Here is a 19,104-nt window from a genome sequence, read left to right as displayed (position 1 = left end):
ACAAAAATAAAAAAGGAAGAGGACAGGATGGCAACCCTGATGGTGGAGGAGAGTAACACAAAGGTAATTATTCACGCATCCATCCCTAGGTATGCACTAATGGGCGGGTTAATTGACGAAAAAAAAAAAAAAAAAAAACTAGACATGTAAGAGCAGCGCACAAAATGTACGTACAAACGGAACTGAGGCCAAAAACAAAGAGGTGGCCATGACACGAATAGGATGCCATGGGTGAAAAAAGTTGCCATGTGCTAGGTGAGCACCACGACACGCACTAAAATTCATATAGAACGCGCTGGGAAGTATGAAAACACACCACAACTATATGGGGGCATTGAGGCAAAAGGATTCCAAACTTCCATTCGACCCAGCCACGGTTAAATATATCCTAATGCGAGAGGGTCCAGGTGGGACAGACGAACGTTTGGACCCTTTGCTTTCTCTTCCAGGTAGACAATGGAGAGGTTCTCCATTTGGTGATGCCATTTTGGATATTGTCTTTTTCCTAATTACGTAAAAATTTAAGCAGGAAACATCATAGACAGCCATTTTGATTTTCTTTTCCCTCCTTAACAAAATTTTTCCATTTTTGTTCCTTCTCACCTTCCAAATGGAGGTGTACTGATCCCAGGATACGCTTGCCACGAAATTGGAGAAGAGGGTCAAGGATCTGATGGAGGACAAATGGGCGTTTGTAAAACTTCTCTTTTGTACAATTGACAGGTGTATAAGATTACGGTTTCCATTTAGCAAAGCTTCGGGAGGAAAACAAATTTTCACTATGAGGACATTTAAGGACTGATCATCCCCACAGGTAAATACCTCTAATGTGTCCTGCTTCCTCCTAACGCATATTTTGTTTATTCCATTCTGATGCAATTGTACCTTCTGCAGTAGCGGCACTAGCTTTGTGCCAAAGTGGTAGAAGTGAACTTGTCCGTTATTTAATCCGCAACATAGTACACTCCCCCGGAATATCTTATTTCCTTTCCGTTTGTTTAGGAAAAGGTGGTCAGTCGATTCATGCAGATTGTTCGGAGGACAACAGCTTACTCGATGAAATGCGTCTTCCATGTTGTTACTGGGAGGGCACGTTGCACCTTCACATTTTTCTGCTTTTTCCTTCCCATTCGTCTCCTTAACTTCAATGCCGCCATTACCGTTATCGTTTCCCATGTGCAGGTGTGACCCCAATTGCTCACATGAACAGTTTCGTTTTTCTACCTCTGCACAGCTGTCAAATAGCACCCTTTTTTGAGTAACGCAGTTTGATAGAGGGCCCTTTCCATCGTGTACCCCACTGTGTGCATCCCCCTTCCAAGTGTTTGGCCAAAGATCACTCAAAAAAATGTCCGTTAAATTTAAAGCCAAAATGGTACTACCTAAATTGTATGAACATACCAGATGGGCCAGCTGCACAATTTTGGAAAAAATGATATTCTCATAATACACAAATTCGTAGTCGCCTGTATAGTGAAGTATATCCCCAAGTGATGTGCCAACGAATAGATCTACCCTAATGAGGTGCTTATTTCCATCAGTGAGTAACACACTGAACCTGCCCTGAACAGACAGGAAACGCAAATCGCTGGACAACTTCTGCACTCGTACCTTTTCTACATGATAAATTATTGGTGTATTTTGAGCATCCATATATAGGTAAAAAATGTTGATCGAGTTTTTTGCTCCAACGCTGGTTAGCAGTTTTAATTTTTTAAAATGGTAAAAGGGGCTCTCCAAAAAGCACATGTAAAATATCGGCTCATTGTGGTTATACACATTTTGGATGATGTCCATTCTGTGATTTAGGAGGTTAATTTGTCTTTTCCTGAAGGGGGACTTTTTACGTGTGCTCTTTGTGAGGGATTCACCGGAGAAGGGAGAGTACTGCTTGTTCCGGGGTGAAAAATCCGTGCCGTCCATTATCCTGCTAGATAGTCTACCGTCCTGTTTGTCCTCCTTGGAATAAACTCCTAGCTCTTCTTTCGACCTGCTATCCATGTTATTCCCCCAATTGGTATTTTTTCGCCCGTTTAAGAAACACTTGTTTTTCCACTTTGCAGCACACGACTTATTCAAGTGAACAATTTTTATCGTTCCATCCTCCGAACATGTACAAAAATATTTTTTGTTTATCCACAGTACGCAGGAAACATTTTTGGAGTGAAATCCTGCGTTGATGTATATTTGCTCATACGGGACGGTGGTCTTCTGCTGATTGCTGCATAATGTTTTCACGCTAAAATGGACATTCTTGTCTTTGCAAAAACAGAAGGAAAATGCTTTTATCAAACCTGGAGAAAATTTCGTGTACATGCTGAGGGGGCGTCTGAAACCACCGCATTCTACGGACAGGTACTCCACTTGGTTTCGCAAATCGTACAGAACGAACTGTTTATCCTTAAAGCAGCAAATGAACATGTTTTGTGTATTTTCCTCCGCACCATGTGTGGGTGTACTGCTTCTCTGCAAACTTGAGTTGTCTGGTCGCGCGATGTCTCCACGGTATTCTTGTTCTACTTTTTCCACGTCACGCACCTTTTCACGGAGCCCCACATTGGACCCCCCGTGTACCTCCCTATCCATGCCAACGGACATGGGAAGCAACTTATAAATGGAGGTATAATAACCAACTTTAATTAAGCACAGTTTGTACATGGTATACACCCCGTTTGCATCCTTATACAGCTGGTACTTAAGGACTTGACCGTTTTGCCCACACGAGTACACAAACCGATCGATTATCTTAATGTCAAACACTTTTCTGTTACTATGAACACGTAATTTATTTTTGGACTTGATAAAGGAATTAGGAAAGTCGTATAAGAGTTGGTCTGATTTGTGCTCAATGGGTATCTTTACATAGATAATGAAGATACACCCATATTCATCGCCCACGAAAAATATGATACCCATTTTTTTTTTTTTTTGCTTCATAAGGTAATTCACTGAAATGATTTTGGACTTTTTATTCTTCACGTCGATGTCTGTTTGCGCAACTTTGTTTACCTCGATTTTGTTTCCACCTTTTTGTGCGTTGAATATTTGAACAGCTCCCGTGTGGTCAAAAACGGCTAGCAATAACGCATGGACGTGTACTACTTTCCCTTCGCTGTGTCTATTGTGCGAGTCGCCATCCCCTCTGTGGTGGTGTGTGTCCGCCTCGTGGTTATACACAATTTGGTAGAAGCTGTCCGTTGCGGCGGGATCACCCTTGTTGTGTTGGCTTCTACGACAGTTGTCACTGGAAGCCCCCCCCGTCTCTAACTCCTTCTTGACCCAGGCGTGCAAAACATCTTCTACATTGTCATGCTCCACATGGGAAATCAACTTGTCGTAATTCACAGATGCCAGGGGGACCAAACACATCTCACTGATGCGGTGGTCGAAGCATTTAAAATAAGTTAGCTGTTTGTTCTGTGCACCCGATTTTATAAACTCGGTCGCACCGTTGTCATTTTTTAAAGAAATGAAGCAGCAAAATCCGTTGCTAAATCCGAGGCATATATAATCCAAGCCATGAAAAGCCAGGCACGTCAAGAAGTAGTTTTTTTTTTCCTCTTCATAAATTAACAAGACTTCTATGTTTTTCGTGTCTTTCGTTTTAAAGATGTATATGCGTCCTGCATTGGTGCTTATTATTATGTCGTATAAATTTACGTGGTTTACTGACCTGATCCAGTCGTTACTCCTTTTCAGTTTTTCCTCCAGGCAGTCAACTACAAAGTGGATGGAGTCGTTTTGCACCACCAGGTCCTTTGCAGATGTGTACTGCTTGCCCGAGTCGTTTGTTAACTGGTCGCATGGGTTACTCTGCTTTGTACAGGTCCGTTCATTATCGTTGGAAATGCTTTCGTGGCTGGTGCACTTTACCGTTTTCAACTCAGCCATGTGGATGTCATCAATGCGGTCCTTTTGGAAATGGCCACCCATGCATGCGCTGTCGCCATTTGTTATTTGCACAATGCTCGCGTGCGTGCACTCCTTTGGCTCCAGTTGGCCAGCTACACCTTGCGGGGGAGCAGAAATGGTGGAGGAGGAGGCAGCATTCTGTTCCCCCTTTGGGGAATCTCCACATGAAGCAGTACTGGCACCATTTTTGCTAACCCCCCAGGACAGGGACCTGACATGCATAGTGCCATTGTCACTACCCGAAATGATAACCCCCAAAGGTGAGTGGAAACATATACATCTGACGGTGCTTCCATTATTGTTGCTGAATTGGAAGTAATTCTGGGGATTCCCTTTGTCGTAGATAATGCAAGTAGAGTCTTCACTGCATGTCATGAAATAAATCTGCTTGTTAAACATTCCCATGTCGATGTCCCATATGCGGGCGTCATGCCCAGTTAGTACCCTAACGCATTTGTAGTGGTATTGAGTGTTGTAGCGGTCGATGTTGCGCTGGAACAATTCATTTCCGTTTTGTGTGTTCATAACGGGGTGTTCCTTTTGCGCTTGTACACGCATCCGTCGCCATATGCGCCCCTCTCTGTCATCCGAGACGGAGCCCACATATTTGTGCTTTCTAAAAAATTTGACTTTAAAAATGATTCCTCTGTGTCCCGCTAATTCTTGAGCATGTTCCAAAGAAATGATTTTTTTGGGAAGGCAAAATTTTACAGTTTTTTTTTTTTTTCTCAATTTGAAATTCCATAATAATATTTTGTTGAAAGGGGTTCCTCCGGCTACCTCAATTTTGTAGACTTTTTTTTTCTCATTAATGTAAATGTCTGCACTGTACAGAAGGTGTATTCCTTTGAACTTATACTTCCTCGAGCTGATTCCTTTGTAAATGTGCAGTAGTACAATGCTTCCATTGCTTAAGCATAGAAGAATCACATTGCGGTTATCCGTTGTGGCACGTGTTCCTTTCAAATTCCCATCGTCATATTTCTCATCGATTTTTTCATAAGTAGGGAGAAGAAACTTTGCCCGTAGTATCCATTTGTTGGTGCAGTATTTACTAACAAGTTTTAAAGCACAGGTTTTACCATTTGAAGTAATATGTAGCATATAGCAATAAATTTTGTGCACCCCATGCGCAATTAATATTCCTCCATTTTTGGACCTCCTTTGAAATGTCAATCCGTAGATGTTGCTGCTTGTTGAGGCTGCAAATTGAAGAAGCACGTCTACAGTTGTTACGTTTATTATTTTTATTGTATTTCCAAAGGAGACGCATACTAGTTCTCCGCCGATAATGCACACTGCCTTGACGCCGTGGTTCGCGCATATTCGTCTGCACTCGACCATTTCCTGGTTTATTCCTGTTGGTGTTGTGGGCAGACAGTTTACTGATGCAGTTTGAATGTAGATCCAATCTTTTTAGAGGAACCCTTTTTCTCGTCATGGGCTCCGTTTGGTACATTCCGTTTGAACTCGGAATGTCCCTTTAGCAGATGTGCCTTCACGACAGACGCGCCTGTCCACTAAATGCATCTTCCCAAAGTTTCCCACTCTTTTGCAATTCACTTTACTGTGAAGGCCCTCGCTAATTAGATTCGGAGCAATATGTCCCCTTGCAAAAGTCGCGGATCCGAAGGGTCAACTATTTTCAGAAGTTTACATTTACAGAATTGTTTCGAACATGGATGAATATTTATATACCTAGATGTTATTCGCCCAGGCAGAGTAGCCCCTGAACGTTGTGCATATCGTACCACCCAAAGGGGGTTCGCTCGACGGATACGACGCAAACCAGATGCAAAATTCAGAGAAGCAGAAGGCTGGACAAAAAATGCTGGCAAAATTACATTAACATATTGGTAATCATTTACATTATTTTTTTATATTACATTGAAGCGCAAATAAAATGACGCCTGCCCTTTTTTTGGAACGTTATAAATACATAAGCAGCTGCCCCGAATGTGGGTTCTACAATGTGGCGTGCGTTATTCACAATCGAATCTGTGAAAAATTTTGGCGGTATTTTTTTTTTTTTTTTTTTTTCCCATACAGTATTGCATACATGTTGGAGTGTTTCCCTTGAATTATATTGTCCCTTAATGTAAGGTTGTAAAAGTAACTGTTTCGTTTCGGGCACAACGTGGGAGTGTTGAGTGAGGTTTTTTCCGAAGCCAGCACAATCCATATGTACGCGTTCTATTGAGGCTTGCGCGAGTGATGTGGCATTGTTGATTTATACATTTGTTTGGGCAGGTAGGAACAAAAAAAAAAAAAAAAAAAAAAAAAAAAAAAAAAAAAAAAGGGAAAAAAAAAAAAAAAAAAAAAAAAAAAAAAAAAAACTAAAATAATTACTAAAGCGAATATGATACATATCAGAATTGTACTCAACTTAAATGGGCAGAACATTAATTTATCCTATTAGTACAACACGCGGTGGCACTCATGCTGATGCAAGTGTGCATCTATATGTAAGTAGGATCATGGTGCTTGTAATTTGTCCTGATTGCTCGTTTGCCCTTTTCCGAATTTTCACGGAAATCCTTTCTAATCTGCACACTTTCACGAATATGCAGCCCGCGAAAAACTCACCTACGCCATGCATTTCAAGTAATGAATTAAAATACTTGCTGCCACGTAGACGTTTAAAGAGTTGGTCATTTCGTGCATGGGCAAACTTATCCTATAAAAAAAGAGGGGAAATATATATATAAAAGGGAGGGGTGGCAACAATTCGCCAATATACGAATTGACTCAGAAATGACACTATTTGCAAAAGGTACATTATCATGCATTTCCACAGCTGCTACTTTTCACGTGCGCTCAATTTTTATGTTACGGTTTTGCGAAGCTCAACACGTCCGCGTGTGGGCCAGTGGATTCATTCCCCAAGATGAGACACACTCCCTTCCCTTGTTCGCTGGTCTCTTTTAAAATATGAACTGGATTCATTCCATTCGTATGAGCCACAATTGGAAGCAAATTATGTGCATCACAGAATTGTCTTAGCTCTACATATGAGCCGAATAGGTAAGGAATTTGAAAATGTGATCCTTTGGTCAATTCGACAACTTTGTGGTTAAATGGATCCACAGTGTTGTGAACATAAAAGAGGTAATCAATACCCATGGAGTAGGCCGTGTTTAATATTTTTCCCAAGTTGTACGCATATCGTATTCTATCAAAAGCTAGTAAAAATCTGATGGGTTCCTTTGCTGGAACCGACTGTGGTAATTTCACTACAGCTACAGCATCGTTTCTCGCTTCCTTGTTAACTTTTAGGGAGTCACGAAAAATGTAATTTAACGTGTCGATGTTTGTATAATACAATTTGGAACATTTGTTTTTAAAATTGTCCAGCAGACTTTTGCTGTTTGATAAAATAACTTCAAAGGTAAGATTAGGGTTACTTGCCAAATGTGTAATAGTTGAGGACTCTTTTACAAAAAAGGAGTTCATTTTTTTTCGGAAGTTCCTTTTTTTTCTTAACCTTATTATGTACTTCATCATTTTAGATCTTTTGGAAATACTCAAGTATTCATTGTCCCTTTTTGGGGATCTGTCTATATGGCTTGCTCCCCGCAGCACCTCCGTTTTGCTTCCCCCCAGCTCCTTGCTGCTTATCCAATGGGGGGGTGCACACTCACTGTCAATACATTCAGGGCCGCTCCCAAGGCTACTTTTGCGGCTCACCCCGCAGCTGCTCTCACCCACAGCAGTCGAGTGCCGCCTCCCTGGGCGAAACTTCACTATATCCCCCAGACGCGCAACACATCCCTGGTGTGTAAAAAAACGCTCTGAAAAAAAACATTTATCAGTCGCGCATCTCCTTATCACAGTTATAAAAGAAAACATTTTAATTCGTACTCTTTAGAGAGTAGCAAAGACATGATCAGGCTGTTTATCGATGGTCCATCATTTTATAAATGCTCTCTGGATGAGGAAGAGGATACACGGACGTGCTTTTCTAAATAATATTCACGTGTCAATGCGCAGTTTAAAGAGTGAAAAAAAAAAATGTATGTATGCGTGGTAGCGAAGAAATTTGTTGATTAATACGCAGTCACAATATCTTCCTATGAAATACACTATCCGTTCTTGCTATACACGGTGCGGATAAATACAAAAAATGTCTTAGCATAATTTGTTTTGGCCAACATCACATTATTAACCTTTGAGAAAATGTTCACATTGTTTGAAGGACTCTTACAAATGTGAAGCAATGGAAGCGCCTTGTAGAACTTACTCATGTTGTATATCATCTGGTTTGTTCATGAAACAAAAAAAAATTCCTGCGTAGTGAAACGCGATTTATACTAAGAAAAGCTCCGAGCGGGATCGAACTTGCAAGCACATGCGCAAAATATGGTAAGCCTGTTTTTTTTTTTTTATGGAGAAAAAAGGCAAGGCCAAAATGACAGTAGTAGAATGGTACATATGGTAACTACATGGTGAGAAAAATTTACGAACATTTCCGCCCTATGCATCACCCCCTTACGAACAATTCCGTAGCACAATTTAGCAAATACAAAAAAAAAAAAGAAAAATGAGGTCAAAATGAACTGTTACAATCTGTTTTGCCTTCGCACAAGCAGGTAAAATGTTCCTTTCTTTTCCTTCCTTTCCACGGCCGCAGTTTTTTTTACTGCAGAAGAGAGGGAAAATCAAAATAACGAATTAAAGGGAGGAACACACACGGGGAAAATAATCGAAGGAAGGATAAACCTTTCACCACACTCATTTCGTTCATATCAGAAATGTTAGTACGTAGCTGTTTACTCTTTTTATCATTTGGCCTGAAATTTATTTTCGCATTTAAATCGAGTACCCCCCTAGTGCCAAGTCTATTTTTAAACAGTTCACTGAGTTTGCAAGTCAATGGCCATAACGGCGTGTGTAAAAATAAAAGGGATTTTTCGTTGTATGGAGTTCCAAAGAAAAAAAGTTCGCATCGAAGAACAAGAAGAAGGAAAGTCGCGTGGATGAAGAAGAACCCCGCCAAGTTATACAGGGTAAGTGTTGCAAAGGGGGCCCACTAGGTGTGTGCATGGCTGCATATATGTATATATGCGCAATGATGTGTATGAATGTACACACCTGTATGAAAGGCTTTTTATCGCCTCACTCCCGTTTACTTCTCGTCTTATCTACAATGCATACTCGTACAAGCGGTTGTCTTGCGTGTTTAAAATATGGTTAACGAAAAATACTATACGCACAACAGGACCACCACGAATTGAACGGAACGTTCCTTATGCGGATGCACTACTTGATATGGAAAAAAGAGTTTTCCTTTTGCGCCCCGCTTCTTCCGTTATTACACACACTTGTGCATGACACCGCTTTTTGAGGCATGCTGTCCGATTTGCGTCGCGTCACGTCACGTTGTAGGTGCAAATCCGGTTGGCATTTTCCTAATTTGTCTGCGTTATAATTTACCTGGCTAGCTATTTTTCCTTTTTTTTTTTTTTTTTTTTTTTTTTTTGCGCAGACTAGCTCCTACGACATGGATGAAATAATGCGGTACACGGACAGAAAACTGACGGCTCACTACACAACGAGGGATAGCTGGCTAAATCTCCCTCCAACAACCCTAATTAATGATTTTTTTTTGTTTAGAGAAATAAGAAGTTGAAACGGGAATATTTTTTTGTGAAGTGCCTATTTTCAATTCAAGTTGCGCGCAAACACGTGTATGTATATGTGTACATGTATATATATATTTATATACTTACACGCATGCACACGCGCATGCGCACACACAGGTGGCGTAGACCCATGGTGCGAGCAAATTAGCCATATAGTTTGTAATTTTTTTACGCCTATGCGGAGATATGGATAAATATATACCACGCCTGTCGTGGACCCATTAGCATGCCTTTAAAAGGTGACCATATGTGAGAAATTGTAAAAAAACAGGAAAAAGAATTCTGGCAATTTGTTCTACTTAACCAGAAAGGAAGGAAAAAGTGAATAACTGATGACATGAGGGAAACCAAATTCACGAACATGTTTGCAACCCATTTTTTGCTATAGTGATTGTTACTGTTACTTTTATTGTTGTTTTTTTGTTTTTTTTTTTATTTTCTTTTTTATGACTCTTTTTGTAGCAAATTAAAAAACAGCTATTTTTTGCGTGCGTTATGTTTTTTATTTCTGATTGTTCAATTTTCACGCCTGCGTAAATTTTCATTTAAAGTGTAAGGAGTAGTCGAGTCGCTGTTGTGTCATATGTGTGCACAAACGAAGTGTTGTTTACAACATATTTAACAGAAGTTTCTTTTTAACTCTTCTTATACACCTGTTGCGGTGTAAATGTGTACAATTGTGCGCGTATTTGTAAGCAATTTGAAAAACAACGGTTTAAAAAAAAAAAAAAAAAAAGCTATCTCATAATTTACGCAGCAATTTGGAAACAGTTTGGCAACACTTTATGTCAGTAACTTGCGTTAACAATTCACATTAATGATTCATGCTAATAATTTACGCTAAAAACTCACGCTAATAATTCACGCTAATAACTTACCGTCAGTAACTCCAATAAGTAACGTCATAATTTATGTTAATTTTTTTTTTTTTTTTTTTTTTTTTTTTTGGCCCGGGTTAACACCTTTCCGTTGTGAACAACTTCACAGGTCTTCCCCTTTTAATAATTAATTTTGTGAACAACTCTACCACTTAGCAAAAAGATATTTTTCATTTTTGGCGTTTTAAGTTTGGATGTACTCCATGTTTTGAAAGAAGGGAAGCTGCCTTTATACACATTGTGTTGTTTTTGCTTCGCCTCGTTTACGTCACATCGTTTAGTATTTTCCGTTATTTTGCCGGTTGTTCTTCCGCTATTTTTTCCGTTTTTGTTCCCTCTATTTTTTTGGCTATTTGTTCCGCTATTTTCCCCGTTGTTTTTTTCCCTCACGTGGATTAGAAAAAACACAGTTGTGTGTGTGTGTATTGCGCTATTCGCCCATTTAACACCTCACGTAGAACAAAAAAAAAAAAACAAAAAACACGAAACGGCAGTTTCGCAAGAATCTCTCGCCCCCCACGTAGAAGGTAAACCTTCGTCATCTGCTCCTTTAAAATTGGACTAACAGTTGCATTTTTGCCACCGCGTTTCGTAATAACATACACATGTGTGTGCGTATAGGCGTCATTTAAAGAACCGAACAAATAGCCGTAACAGTTACGCGGCGTGTGCCGTGTATATGCGTAGAAATATTTCCACACAACAGTTTCCTTGAATTAACTTTCCCTTTTAGCGAATCCTCCCCGAAGATCACTCTTCATTGGCATCTTAGCCCCCCGTCTGTGCGATTAAAGCGGAGTGGTTATTCACCCTGTAGCCATAGCTGCGCAAAAGTTGAGGCAAACAGAAAGCACAAACTTAAGTGTACATAAATATACATATACATATACGTATACCTACTCGTATATGCTCAAACACACCGTATAATTTCCCCACCCGCGAAAATGTGCTCGACCAACCAAAAACTAGCCTGTTGCTCCGGAGACAATGTCTTCGACACTAAGGAAAATGAAAATGATTCTTACCCACAAATGGTGAACAAACAACTGCCACCGAAAGTTTTGGAGCCAATTGTACAAAATAAAATTGTTGAAGTGCCCAAGGAAGTGTATCTGGAAAAAATTGTGGAGGTCCCCCAAATCAAGACAGTCGAAAGGATAGTGGAGCAAATCAGGCCAGTCATTAAGTATAAAAATGTGTACAAAACGAAGACAGTATATGTTGAGAAGATAAAAAATGTGGATAAAATTATATATGAAGAAAAAATTGTGGAAGTCCCACAAATAAAAACGGTCGAAAAAATTGTTGAAGTACCAGTTTACGTTGACAGGGAAAGAATTATAACGGTGCCAAAGTACATGGTCGTAGAGAAAGTAATCCCCGTTTTGAAAACTACCAAAAAGGAAAGTGTCATGGAAATCCCAGAAATTAACAGCCCCAATATTGACATTACTGAGCAGATGGAAAGTAAGGAAGAAATTCAGATAGAGGATTTGAAACAAAACCAGACAACTAGCGTTATCCACGAAAAAGATATTGAACTCCTGAACGAGCTAAACATTCAAAAGATTCATTCCAGTGCAACACTCAATGCTGAAGTTGATCAGGACACCACCGCGGATACTGTCCATAATGAGAATTTTTGCTCAACCGTAAGCTGCAAATTTTTGCCCATGTATGATAACTTCCCCAAAATGCAATATTCCATGTGTAATGGATTTCCAGAAAGGGAAAAAAGGTTCTCAAGCATAAACATATACAAATCCAAGGACGAGGGGTTCCCCAAAATTAGAATTTCCAAGACGCCTCAGCTTATTCAGAGAAATTGGTACTGCAACTACGCCTGAGAGAGGCGCGCATCTGAAAGTTGTGTAGAGGCTGTACATAAACCGCGTAGAAGTTGTGAAGAACTTTTTGAGGACACATCTATAGGTCTTCATTCCCGCTGTTTTTTCGCCGTTTTTACTCGACCGACGCTGGTGCCCCCTTCTGCTAGAGCCGAACGGCGCGCCGTGTAAATGCACACAGTACAACCTTATACTTAAAAAAAATTTTACTCAAATGTGTTAACTTTTTTAAGTGCAAATTTGTTGTCCCTTTTTTGGGACGATTTATCTTCATTTGGCCCCTTGGGGCGATCGACTTTTTTCCATTTTGAGTTTTCATTCACCCCTTTTTTTTATATTTTTTTTTTTTGTGCGATACTTATCCACCTTTGTTACACATGTGTGTAAAGCACTAAGTTTGAATTTTTTTCGTACATTTTTAAATCATATGCGTAGAGATAAAGGTCTAATGCGGTTACTTTAATGAGCAGACATGTCCTTTTTATCATGACGTATATTTGTTTTTTGTTCTTACATAATGTATTGATTCGTTTGGGACATTCCGCCTATCCTCTTCATTTTCAACACATCATGTCAACTTTTTTTTTTTTTTTTTTCATCCCTCTTGCTAACGTATCATTATGGGTATAATTTCGCCTCCTTTTATTTACCTGTTGAATGTTTTGCATATTATTGTGTCGTAATTTATTTTGCCATAAGAATGTGTTCCATTTTAGACAACTAAAGGAATGAATGAATAAATAAATAAGTACAACTTTGAAAAATCCTAATCATGCTCTGTTTGTTTTTTTTTTTCTTTTTCTCTTTTTCTTTTCAAAATTAACTAATGTTTTGTAATTATAAAGCTTTATAAGGAGTAACTTTTTTTTTTTTTTTTTTGCTAATATGCCATTTGAGGGTGTTAATAATGACGAGGCACTCGTGTAGTACTTTTGAACATGGCGCGACAGGACTACCGTAAGGATGAATTTGTTCACACTATTCCACCTATTGCGATTTTTTTTTTATTTGTATGTACAGGAGTACAGTTGCTGCCCCACATGGTCATTTTGCTAATAAGCCTGCTATTCGTGTGTGCACCACTTCGATCTGTTCTGTATGTACACCGTTTCTAAGAAAGCGTCTATTCTTCGTTAGGTATATCTAACATCACATCCTTTTTGCTTAAATAAATTTGCATAATTTCACCAAAGGGAGAAATGGCTCAAATGAATGTGTAGATAAAGAGAAAATGTTCCATTATTAGGATGACCACTGTTGAAACCCCCTTTTCGTAATTATAAAGAGGCGTCTTTAAAGACAAGTGAACAAGAACTTCTTCAAAGTTGGGAGTAAGAAAGACAGAAATATTCTTTGTTGTTTTGAGGAAGCACAATTTTGATGCGAATTAATAGGGGACATGTTTATATATTTGTGAAGTTACTCGATTTTTTCTTTTTTTTTTTTTTTTCTGCCTTTACAACTTTCATCTAGGACAAAAAGGTGGGAATAACTGAGGTATCCCCACATTATCGTCCAAAATGACCATGTCTACATCGAAGAAAATAGGTCCTTATGAGGTTATAAAATCTATTGGGCGGGGGTCATTTGGAATTGTAACGGCAGTAAAGAATGCCGAAGGGGAAATGTACGTGGATTGAGGTGGTGCCCTTTTAGGGAAGTGCCATATGCTTGGCCTGCGCAATTGAGCGTGCTTTGTCTGTTGAACGGGCAGAGTGGCGGTTCTCATGTAAAGATGAGCTCTGTTGGGGGCGTGTACCCTCAGCGCGTGCACATTTACACATGTACCCATTTACACATAGATACATTTTCGCGCCTATGTGTGCACACTCCCCCTCAGCTTCGTCGTTAAGCAGCTGGACATGTCGTGCATGAATCACAAGGAAAAAATGAACGTCGTAAACGAGCTGCGAGTACGCATTGGAAAGGATGGGGGGAGGAACGAGCGTGTGAATGAACATCGATGTGTTAAATAGGGGATGTTGCTCATCCGAATTTGTTTTACTTTATCATATTTTTCTTTTTTTTTTTTTTTCGCTTTGCTCTTATCCAAGGCATTAATCGAGGTGTCCGTGCACCCATTCATCGTGCGATATAAAGAAGCATTCCTGGAGGACAACATTCTGTACGTTGCTATGGACTTCTGCTCCAGTAAGACCTTTTTCTCTGTACACACTGTTTCAGCACTACTGTTGGTGAGTGAATGTTTGCAATTTCTTTATGGTGATTAACGCCTGACTCACTTTTTTTTTTTTTTATTTTCACGAAATGTAGAAGGAGATTTAAGTAAATACATAAAAAGGTATAAAAAAATGAACACGTTGATTCCAGAGGAGAAAATAAAAAGATGGCTCTTACAGATAATTACTGCGATCAAATTTATGCACGACAGGAAACTTATACATAGGGGTAATTAAGTGCTTCACTCTTCGCTTACATACACGAGCAAAATGGTTGTCAAAATTGTGGAAAAAAAAAAAAAAGAAAAAGAAAAGACAAAATTGCCGCTTACTCTAAACAGCTTATCTTTTACGCATGTCAACATGCATCTGCTTGGCATGATGATACTCCTTTTTTAGACGCTTCACTGATTACGCGTAAAAAATAACATCCCCTCTTATCCTTTTTTTTTAAAAGACTTAAAATGCAACAATATATTTCTGGATGATAACGAGAGGGCTAAGGTGGGCGACTTTGGGCTCGCCAAAATTTTGGAGAACACAGAACAAACAAGTACATTGTGTGGGACCATTGGGTACATGGCTCCGGAGATTTGTAGGGTGGGTTCCCTTCGCTTTTGCGGGTGTTTTGTTTCCGTTTGTGCAGCGTAGTAGTTTTATTATTCGATAGTTCTTCATTCGGAATGTTACGACCCATTTGGTGTGTCCATTTTGCTTGCCCAATTTCTCCTGCCAATGTCCGCCGCTGCTCCCACCAGAACGTGGCCTACAGCTTCCCCGCGGACATCTGGTCTCTTGGCGTGATACTCTACGAGCTCATGAGCCTGCGGCACCCGTTCAAGTCGGAGCATTCTAACATGTTATCGACAGCCCAGAAGATTTGCGAAGAGGAGGTGCGCGCGGCAAGCAGAAACACGGAAAAAATGTCCACGAAAATGGCTCAATATTGCGATAACGTTGTCGATTAGTTACGGCAAACTTACCAACCTCGGTTGCAGCAAAAATGCAGCATTGATCACCCATTTCTAAAACGTTGCCCCGCAGCCAGAGCCCCTGCCAACCAGCTACTCGAACGACCTTATTCACTTGTGTCTGTGGATGTTAAAAAAGAACTCCGAGGATAGGCCCACCTCGTGCGATATTATCGCGTCCGATTATTTACAGGTGCTGTGAAGTTCTTCCGCGTTAAGCGAACCTAAACTTGAGGTTGCATTGTACAGCGAAGAAAAAAAAAAAAAAAAAAAAAAATGCTTTTCTATTTCACAGACGGAAGCACATTTACTAAAAAAAGAGATATTAAGCAGAAGAACGGCGAAGTAGTTTTCCAAAAAATCGTCACATCTGTATTCCCCACAATGAAGACTTTTTCACCGCATGGTGAGGGGGAACATGTGTACAAATCGTTTGAGGTATCATCCCCTGTTAACACAACATAATGTGGGTGCCCTTTATTAAAGGAGCTGTATCGCATGAAGCAAGTCTTGCTCCTTCTGACATTCGTGCAACCCATTCCAGTAGTAATACGACACAGAAATTGTGTAAACATTTAAGTTCGACAGGATCCACATTTTATAATTGGTATTGCAATTTTGTTTCATTGTGTAGTGCACAGAGTTGTCTGTTGAATCGACTCCTGTGGTGATCGCTAGGACGTAGTGTGTCCTACCATTAAACTCTATGGCAACATTTTTTTGCTGATCATTATTATACATCTTGATGTACACATCTAGAGGAATTTTTTCGTGCGTTACGTATTCATAGATCACATTGCCGTAGTGTTTCCTCAACATGTGGAATATGGCACTCTGGCTAAAGTAGTAATTTTTGCCCTTCTTTTTGAGTATAAATTTATTTTTGAAAAAAAGTGTTAAGTACGTTATCTGGTTGGATAAATCAGAAAAGTCGTAAACTACTTTGTTTGAAAACAAGTAGTGCACACTTTTGCTCTCAAAATTCAGGATGGCCAGATCGATCGTTTCTTTCCTTTCTTCGCCTACATTTTTTATGAATCGATTCAGCAGTATGTCCCACCCTAACAAGGTGTAGTAAATTTTATGCGTTGTGGAATTTTTAAATTTTGTTTTATCCTTTTTTTTTTTTAAAAAATTCACGTAAAACTGCATGAGGCGGATGTTAAACAGGCCAACAATGGACGACACGAAAAAGAAGTTGCAAACGTCGGACACATGTGTCGTATCTTCTGTGTCCCCACTCAAAATGTGATGCTTGCAATAGGTGTATAAGTACATATTCTGGTCAGTAATTTCTACCAACGTTAGCATTTTGAGGAAGCTGTCGAATAGGCTCCTTCTGCAAATGTGAGGGGAGTCGACATGGGGCCTTCTAAAAGAGCTAACCAAATGAGACACCAATTCAGAGTGAACAATTTTAGAATAGTACATGGTGTTGATAAGTTGGGAAAAGAGCGCAACATCGTTTGGCAACAACTTGCTTGGTGATGCCGCCTTTTTTGCAACTTCCAAATAATAACTCAGAAAATCTTGTACGCCCTTTTCACTTATGACCCCACATTTCGTTACTAAGTAGAAAAAATTAGCTAGCTGGGCCAGTTGCACACGGTCTAATAGGTCATAATTTAAATTCTGCAGTACCTGCGTCATCAGATTTATTTTGTAAGTAACTATTTGGTGATATTTCAAATTGTACAGCTCTTCGTAGTGATAAGGGATGGTGGAATTTTCTTTACACCTGATCACTTGCTTGTTCTGACTTTTCAAAATCTTAATGTTGTCTGCATAGTTGTGGCTACCCGAGTGCAGATAAATGAAGTTCAATTTTTGGAGTCCCTTTCTCCTGTGCAAATTGAAGAAAAAATGGAAAAAATTTGAACAACAGTTTAGTATTAGCAAGTAATTGCTTGTTGTGTACATCCAGAGGCAGTTCATCAGATGCTCCATTGCAACTTTAAAGACAAATATATAGCATGCGTTTAGGTTTAGCAGGTTGTATTCGCGGCAACATTTATCATGTACTGCTTTATTGGGAGGATCTTTTTTAGAGACCCAACTGTCATATTCTGCATCCATTTGGCAAGCGTGTTTGTTTGCTTTCCCCGTCAAGAGATCTGCATCGAGGGGGTGGAGGCTGCTAATTTGCTTATAAATGGTTAGCCATTTCTGCTCATTGATTTGCATATTTTTTAACATATACGACATTTTCACTAAGTTCATGTATATGGTTTTTAATTTGTCTTCTCGATCATATACCGTTTCGAAGTTGATTAAGTTTGTGTTTTGCTCATTTTCTTCTTGTACGCATTGTTCCATGTACAGGAGTGTCTTTTCTATTCTCCTGCTCTCCGCATCTATTAGATTGTTCTTGGCATTGCTGAACGTTCTCTTGAAGGCATTACAAATAGTTCTATGTGAAAAAAATCTGAGAGACCCCCCCACGCACTGCAGCATTGTTGCGTTTTGGGAGCACTTGGAATGAGAACTTACTCTTCAGGGTGTAACACGTTTGGTTTGGGCAGTTTTGGATACCTTCCGAGCAGGTTATGGGCTTTAAAGTGTGTTATTTGTTCTGCCTTTGTTCTTCCATTTGGGCACTCATTCCTGTGTGGTTTGGTTCTTCCTATATGGGGTTTTACCACGTCCACAGGGTAAAAGAAGTAGGAACCGAGTTCAGGTACACCCCTTACTAGTTTCACATTACCACGTTGTTAGGCTTCTCCTACACCTTTTTTTGTTTTTTTATTCCTTGCGAGAAGCCCCCATCATGGAAAACGTTTCCCAAGCACCTATTCGTAGCATGTTTTGGCGTAGTTTCTATGTCACCCTGAATGTTCATATGCTCTTATATTCTGCATGCTGACGGTTATGTAAGCAGTTCCTTTCCTTTGTGCTGAGCATGTTGGTACTTAAGGTAGGATAATATAACTTTACAGTGTTTAACCTTACATGTGTTACTTGCGTTTGTGTGATGAAACTTGGTACATATATGGGACTATGTGTCACCCTGGCCACTCCGTTTTAATGGCACATCTAGTGTTCCCCCTTGTGTGACATGGGCTTTTTAACTTCTAAGCGATTTTGCTGCTTGTGTTTTCTTTCTTTCCCAGCTTTATTGATTTTTCTATATTTTTTTGGATTACATTTCTTGATGCGCAAGGGGGCAGAGAGTGTGATATGGCACTTTCCTTTTTCCGCTTTGCTTCTTCAAGTGCAACAACTGTGTCACTATATTTGCGAGAGTGGGTGCTTTAGCCATGCTGGGAAGAGGCACCGCGGTAATTATACCTATAAACTGGTGTGCTATACACCAATACGTGGTTAATTCTTCAAGTATTCTCTACACGGCATAAAATAAAACGCATAACACATATGAATCCCTATGGCTGATTCCCAGAGTAGAGCGTTACACTTGCGGTGACTGCTCCCAATTGTAGTGATCAATTCGATAGGGACGGTCGATGAGTAGAAGATACCTTTATGTGATCCAGTTCATGCCTTAACGAATTCACATTTGGATTATTTTTACGCATAATTATAGCCCTCAGCTGATTTTCCCTTGGTTAGGATTTACCATATTGGAGGTTTCCCATCCTCCATGAGGATCATTGCACCCGTTAAAATGGGTTAGCTGGGAAAGCCGCTTGACATGGAACGAATAAGAAAAAAAGGAG

General features: G+C 39.7%; 6 protein-coding genes across 6 annotated transcripts; 3 read left to right on the top strand and 3 right to left on the bottom strand.

The window, feature by feature from the left end:
• Positions 1–321: 321 nt before the first annotated feature.
• On the bottom strand, positions 322–5,256 carry AK88_04746 (uncharacterized protein; the record flags this gene model as incomplete). Its single annotated transcript, XM_012482354.1, has 1 exon — positions 322–5,256. The coding sequence occupies one exon, from the start codon at positions 5,254–5,256 to the stop codon at positions 322–324; it is 4,935 nt and encodes a 1,644-aa protein (XP_012337777.1).
• A 1,242-nt stretch (positions 5,257–6,498) lies between these two features.
• Positions 6,499–7,365, bottom strand: AK88_04745 (uncharacterized protein; the record flags this gene model as incomplete). The annotated part of the gene is made up of 2 exons (XM_012482353.1): positions 6,499–6,589; positions 6,746–7,365. The coding sequence occupies 2 exons, from the start codon at positions 7,363–7,365 to the stop codon at positions 6,499–6,501; spliced, it is 711 nt and encodes a 236-aa protein (XP_012337776.1).
• A 1,298-nt stretch (positions 7,366–8,663) lies between these two features.
• Positions 8,664–9,541, top strand: AK88_04744 (uncharacterized protein; the record flags this gene model as incomplete). Its single annotated transcript, XM_012482352.1, has 2 exons — positions 8,664–8,918; positions 9,398–9,541. 2 exons carry the CDS (start codon positions 8,664–8,666, stop codon positions 9,539–9,541), a joined length of 399 nt encoding a protein of 132 aa, XP_012337775.1.
• A 1,835-nt stretch (positions 9,542–11,376) lies between these two features.
• Positions 11,377–12,279, top strand: AK88_04743 (uncharacterized protein; the record flags this gene model as incomplete). The annotated part of the gene is made up of 1 exon (XM_012482351.1): positions 11,377–12,279. The coding sequence occupies one exon, from the start codon at positions 11,377–11,379 to the stop codon at positions 12,277–12,279; it is 903 nt and encodes a 300-aa protein (XP_012337774.1).
• Positions 12,280–13,799: 1,520 nt separating this feature from the next.
• On the top strand, positions 13,800–15,632 carry AK88_04742 (serine/threonine protein kinase; the record flags this gene model as incomplete). Its single annotated transcript, XM_012482350.1, has 7 exons — positions 13,800–13,906; positions 14,120–14,192; positions 14,334–14,430; positions 14,554–14,688; positions 14,917–15,059; positions 15,218–15,352; positions 15,504–15,632. The coding sequence occupies 7 exons, from the start codon at positions 13,800–13,802 to the stop codon at positions 15,630–15,632; spliced, it is 819 nt and encodes a 272-aa protein (XP_012337773.1).
• A 278-nt stretch (positions 15,633–15,910) lies between these two features.
• On the bottom strand, positions 15,911–17,884 carry AK88_04741 (uncharacterized protein; the record flags this gene model as incomplete). The annotated part of the gene is made up of 1 exon (XM_012482349.1): positions 15,911–17,884. One exon carries the CDS (start codon positions 17,882–17,884, stop codon positions 15,911–15,913), a length of 1,974 nt encoding a protein of 657 aa, XP_012337772.1.
• Between the last annotated feature and the right edge of the window lie 1,220 nt (positions 17,885–19,104).

Source organism: Plasmodium fragile (genome assembly GCF_000956335.1).
Source record: "Plasmodium fragile strain nilgiri unplaced genomic scaffold supercont1.74, whole genome shotgun sequence".
Taxonomy (NCBI): Eukaryota; Apicomplexa; class Aconoidasida; order Haemosporida; family Plasmodiidae; genus Plasmodium; species Plasmodium fragile.
This window is presented reverse-complemented; position numbering and strand designations above follow the sequence as displayed.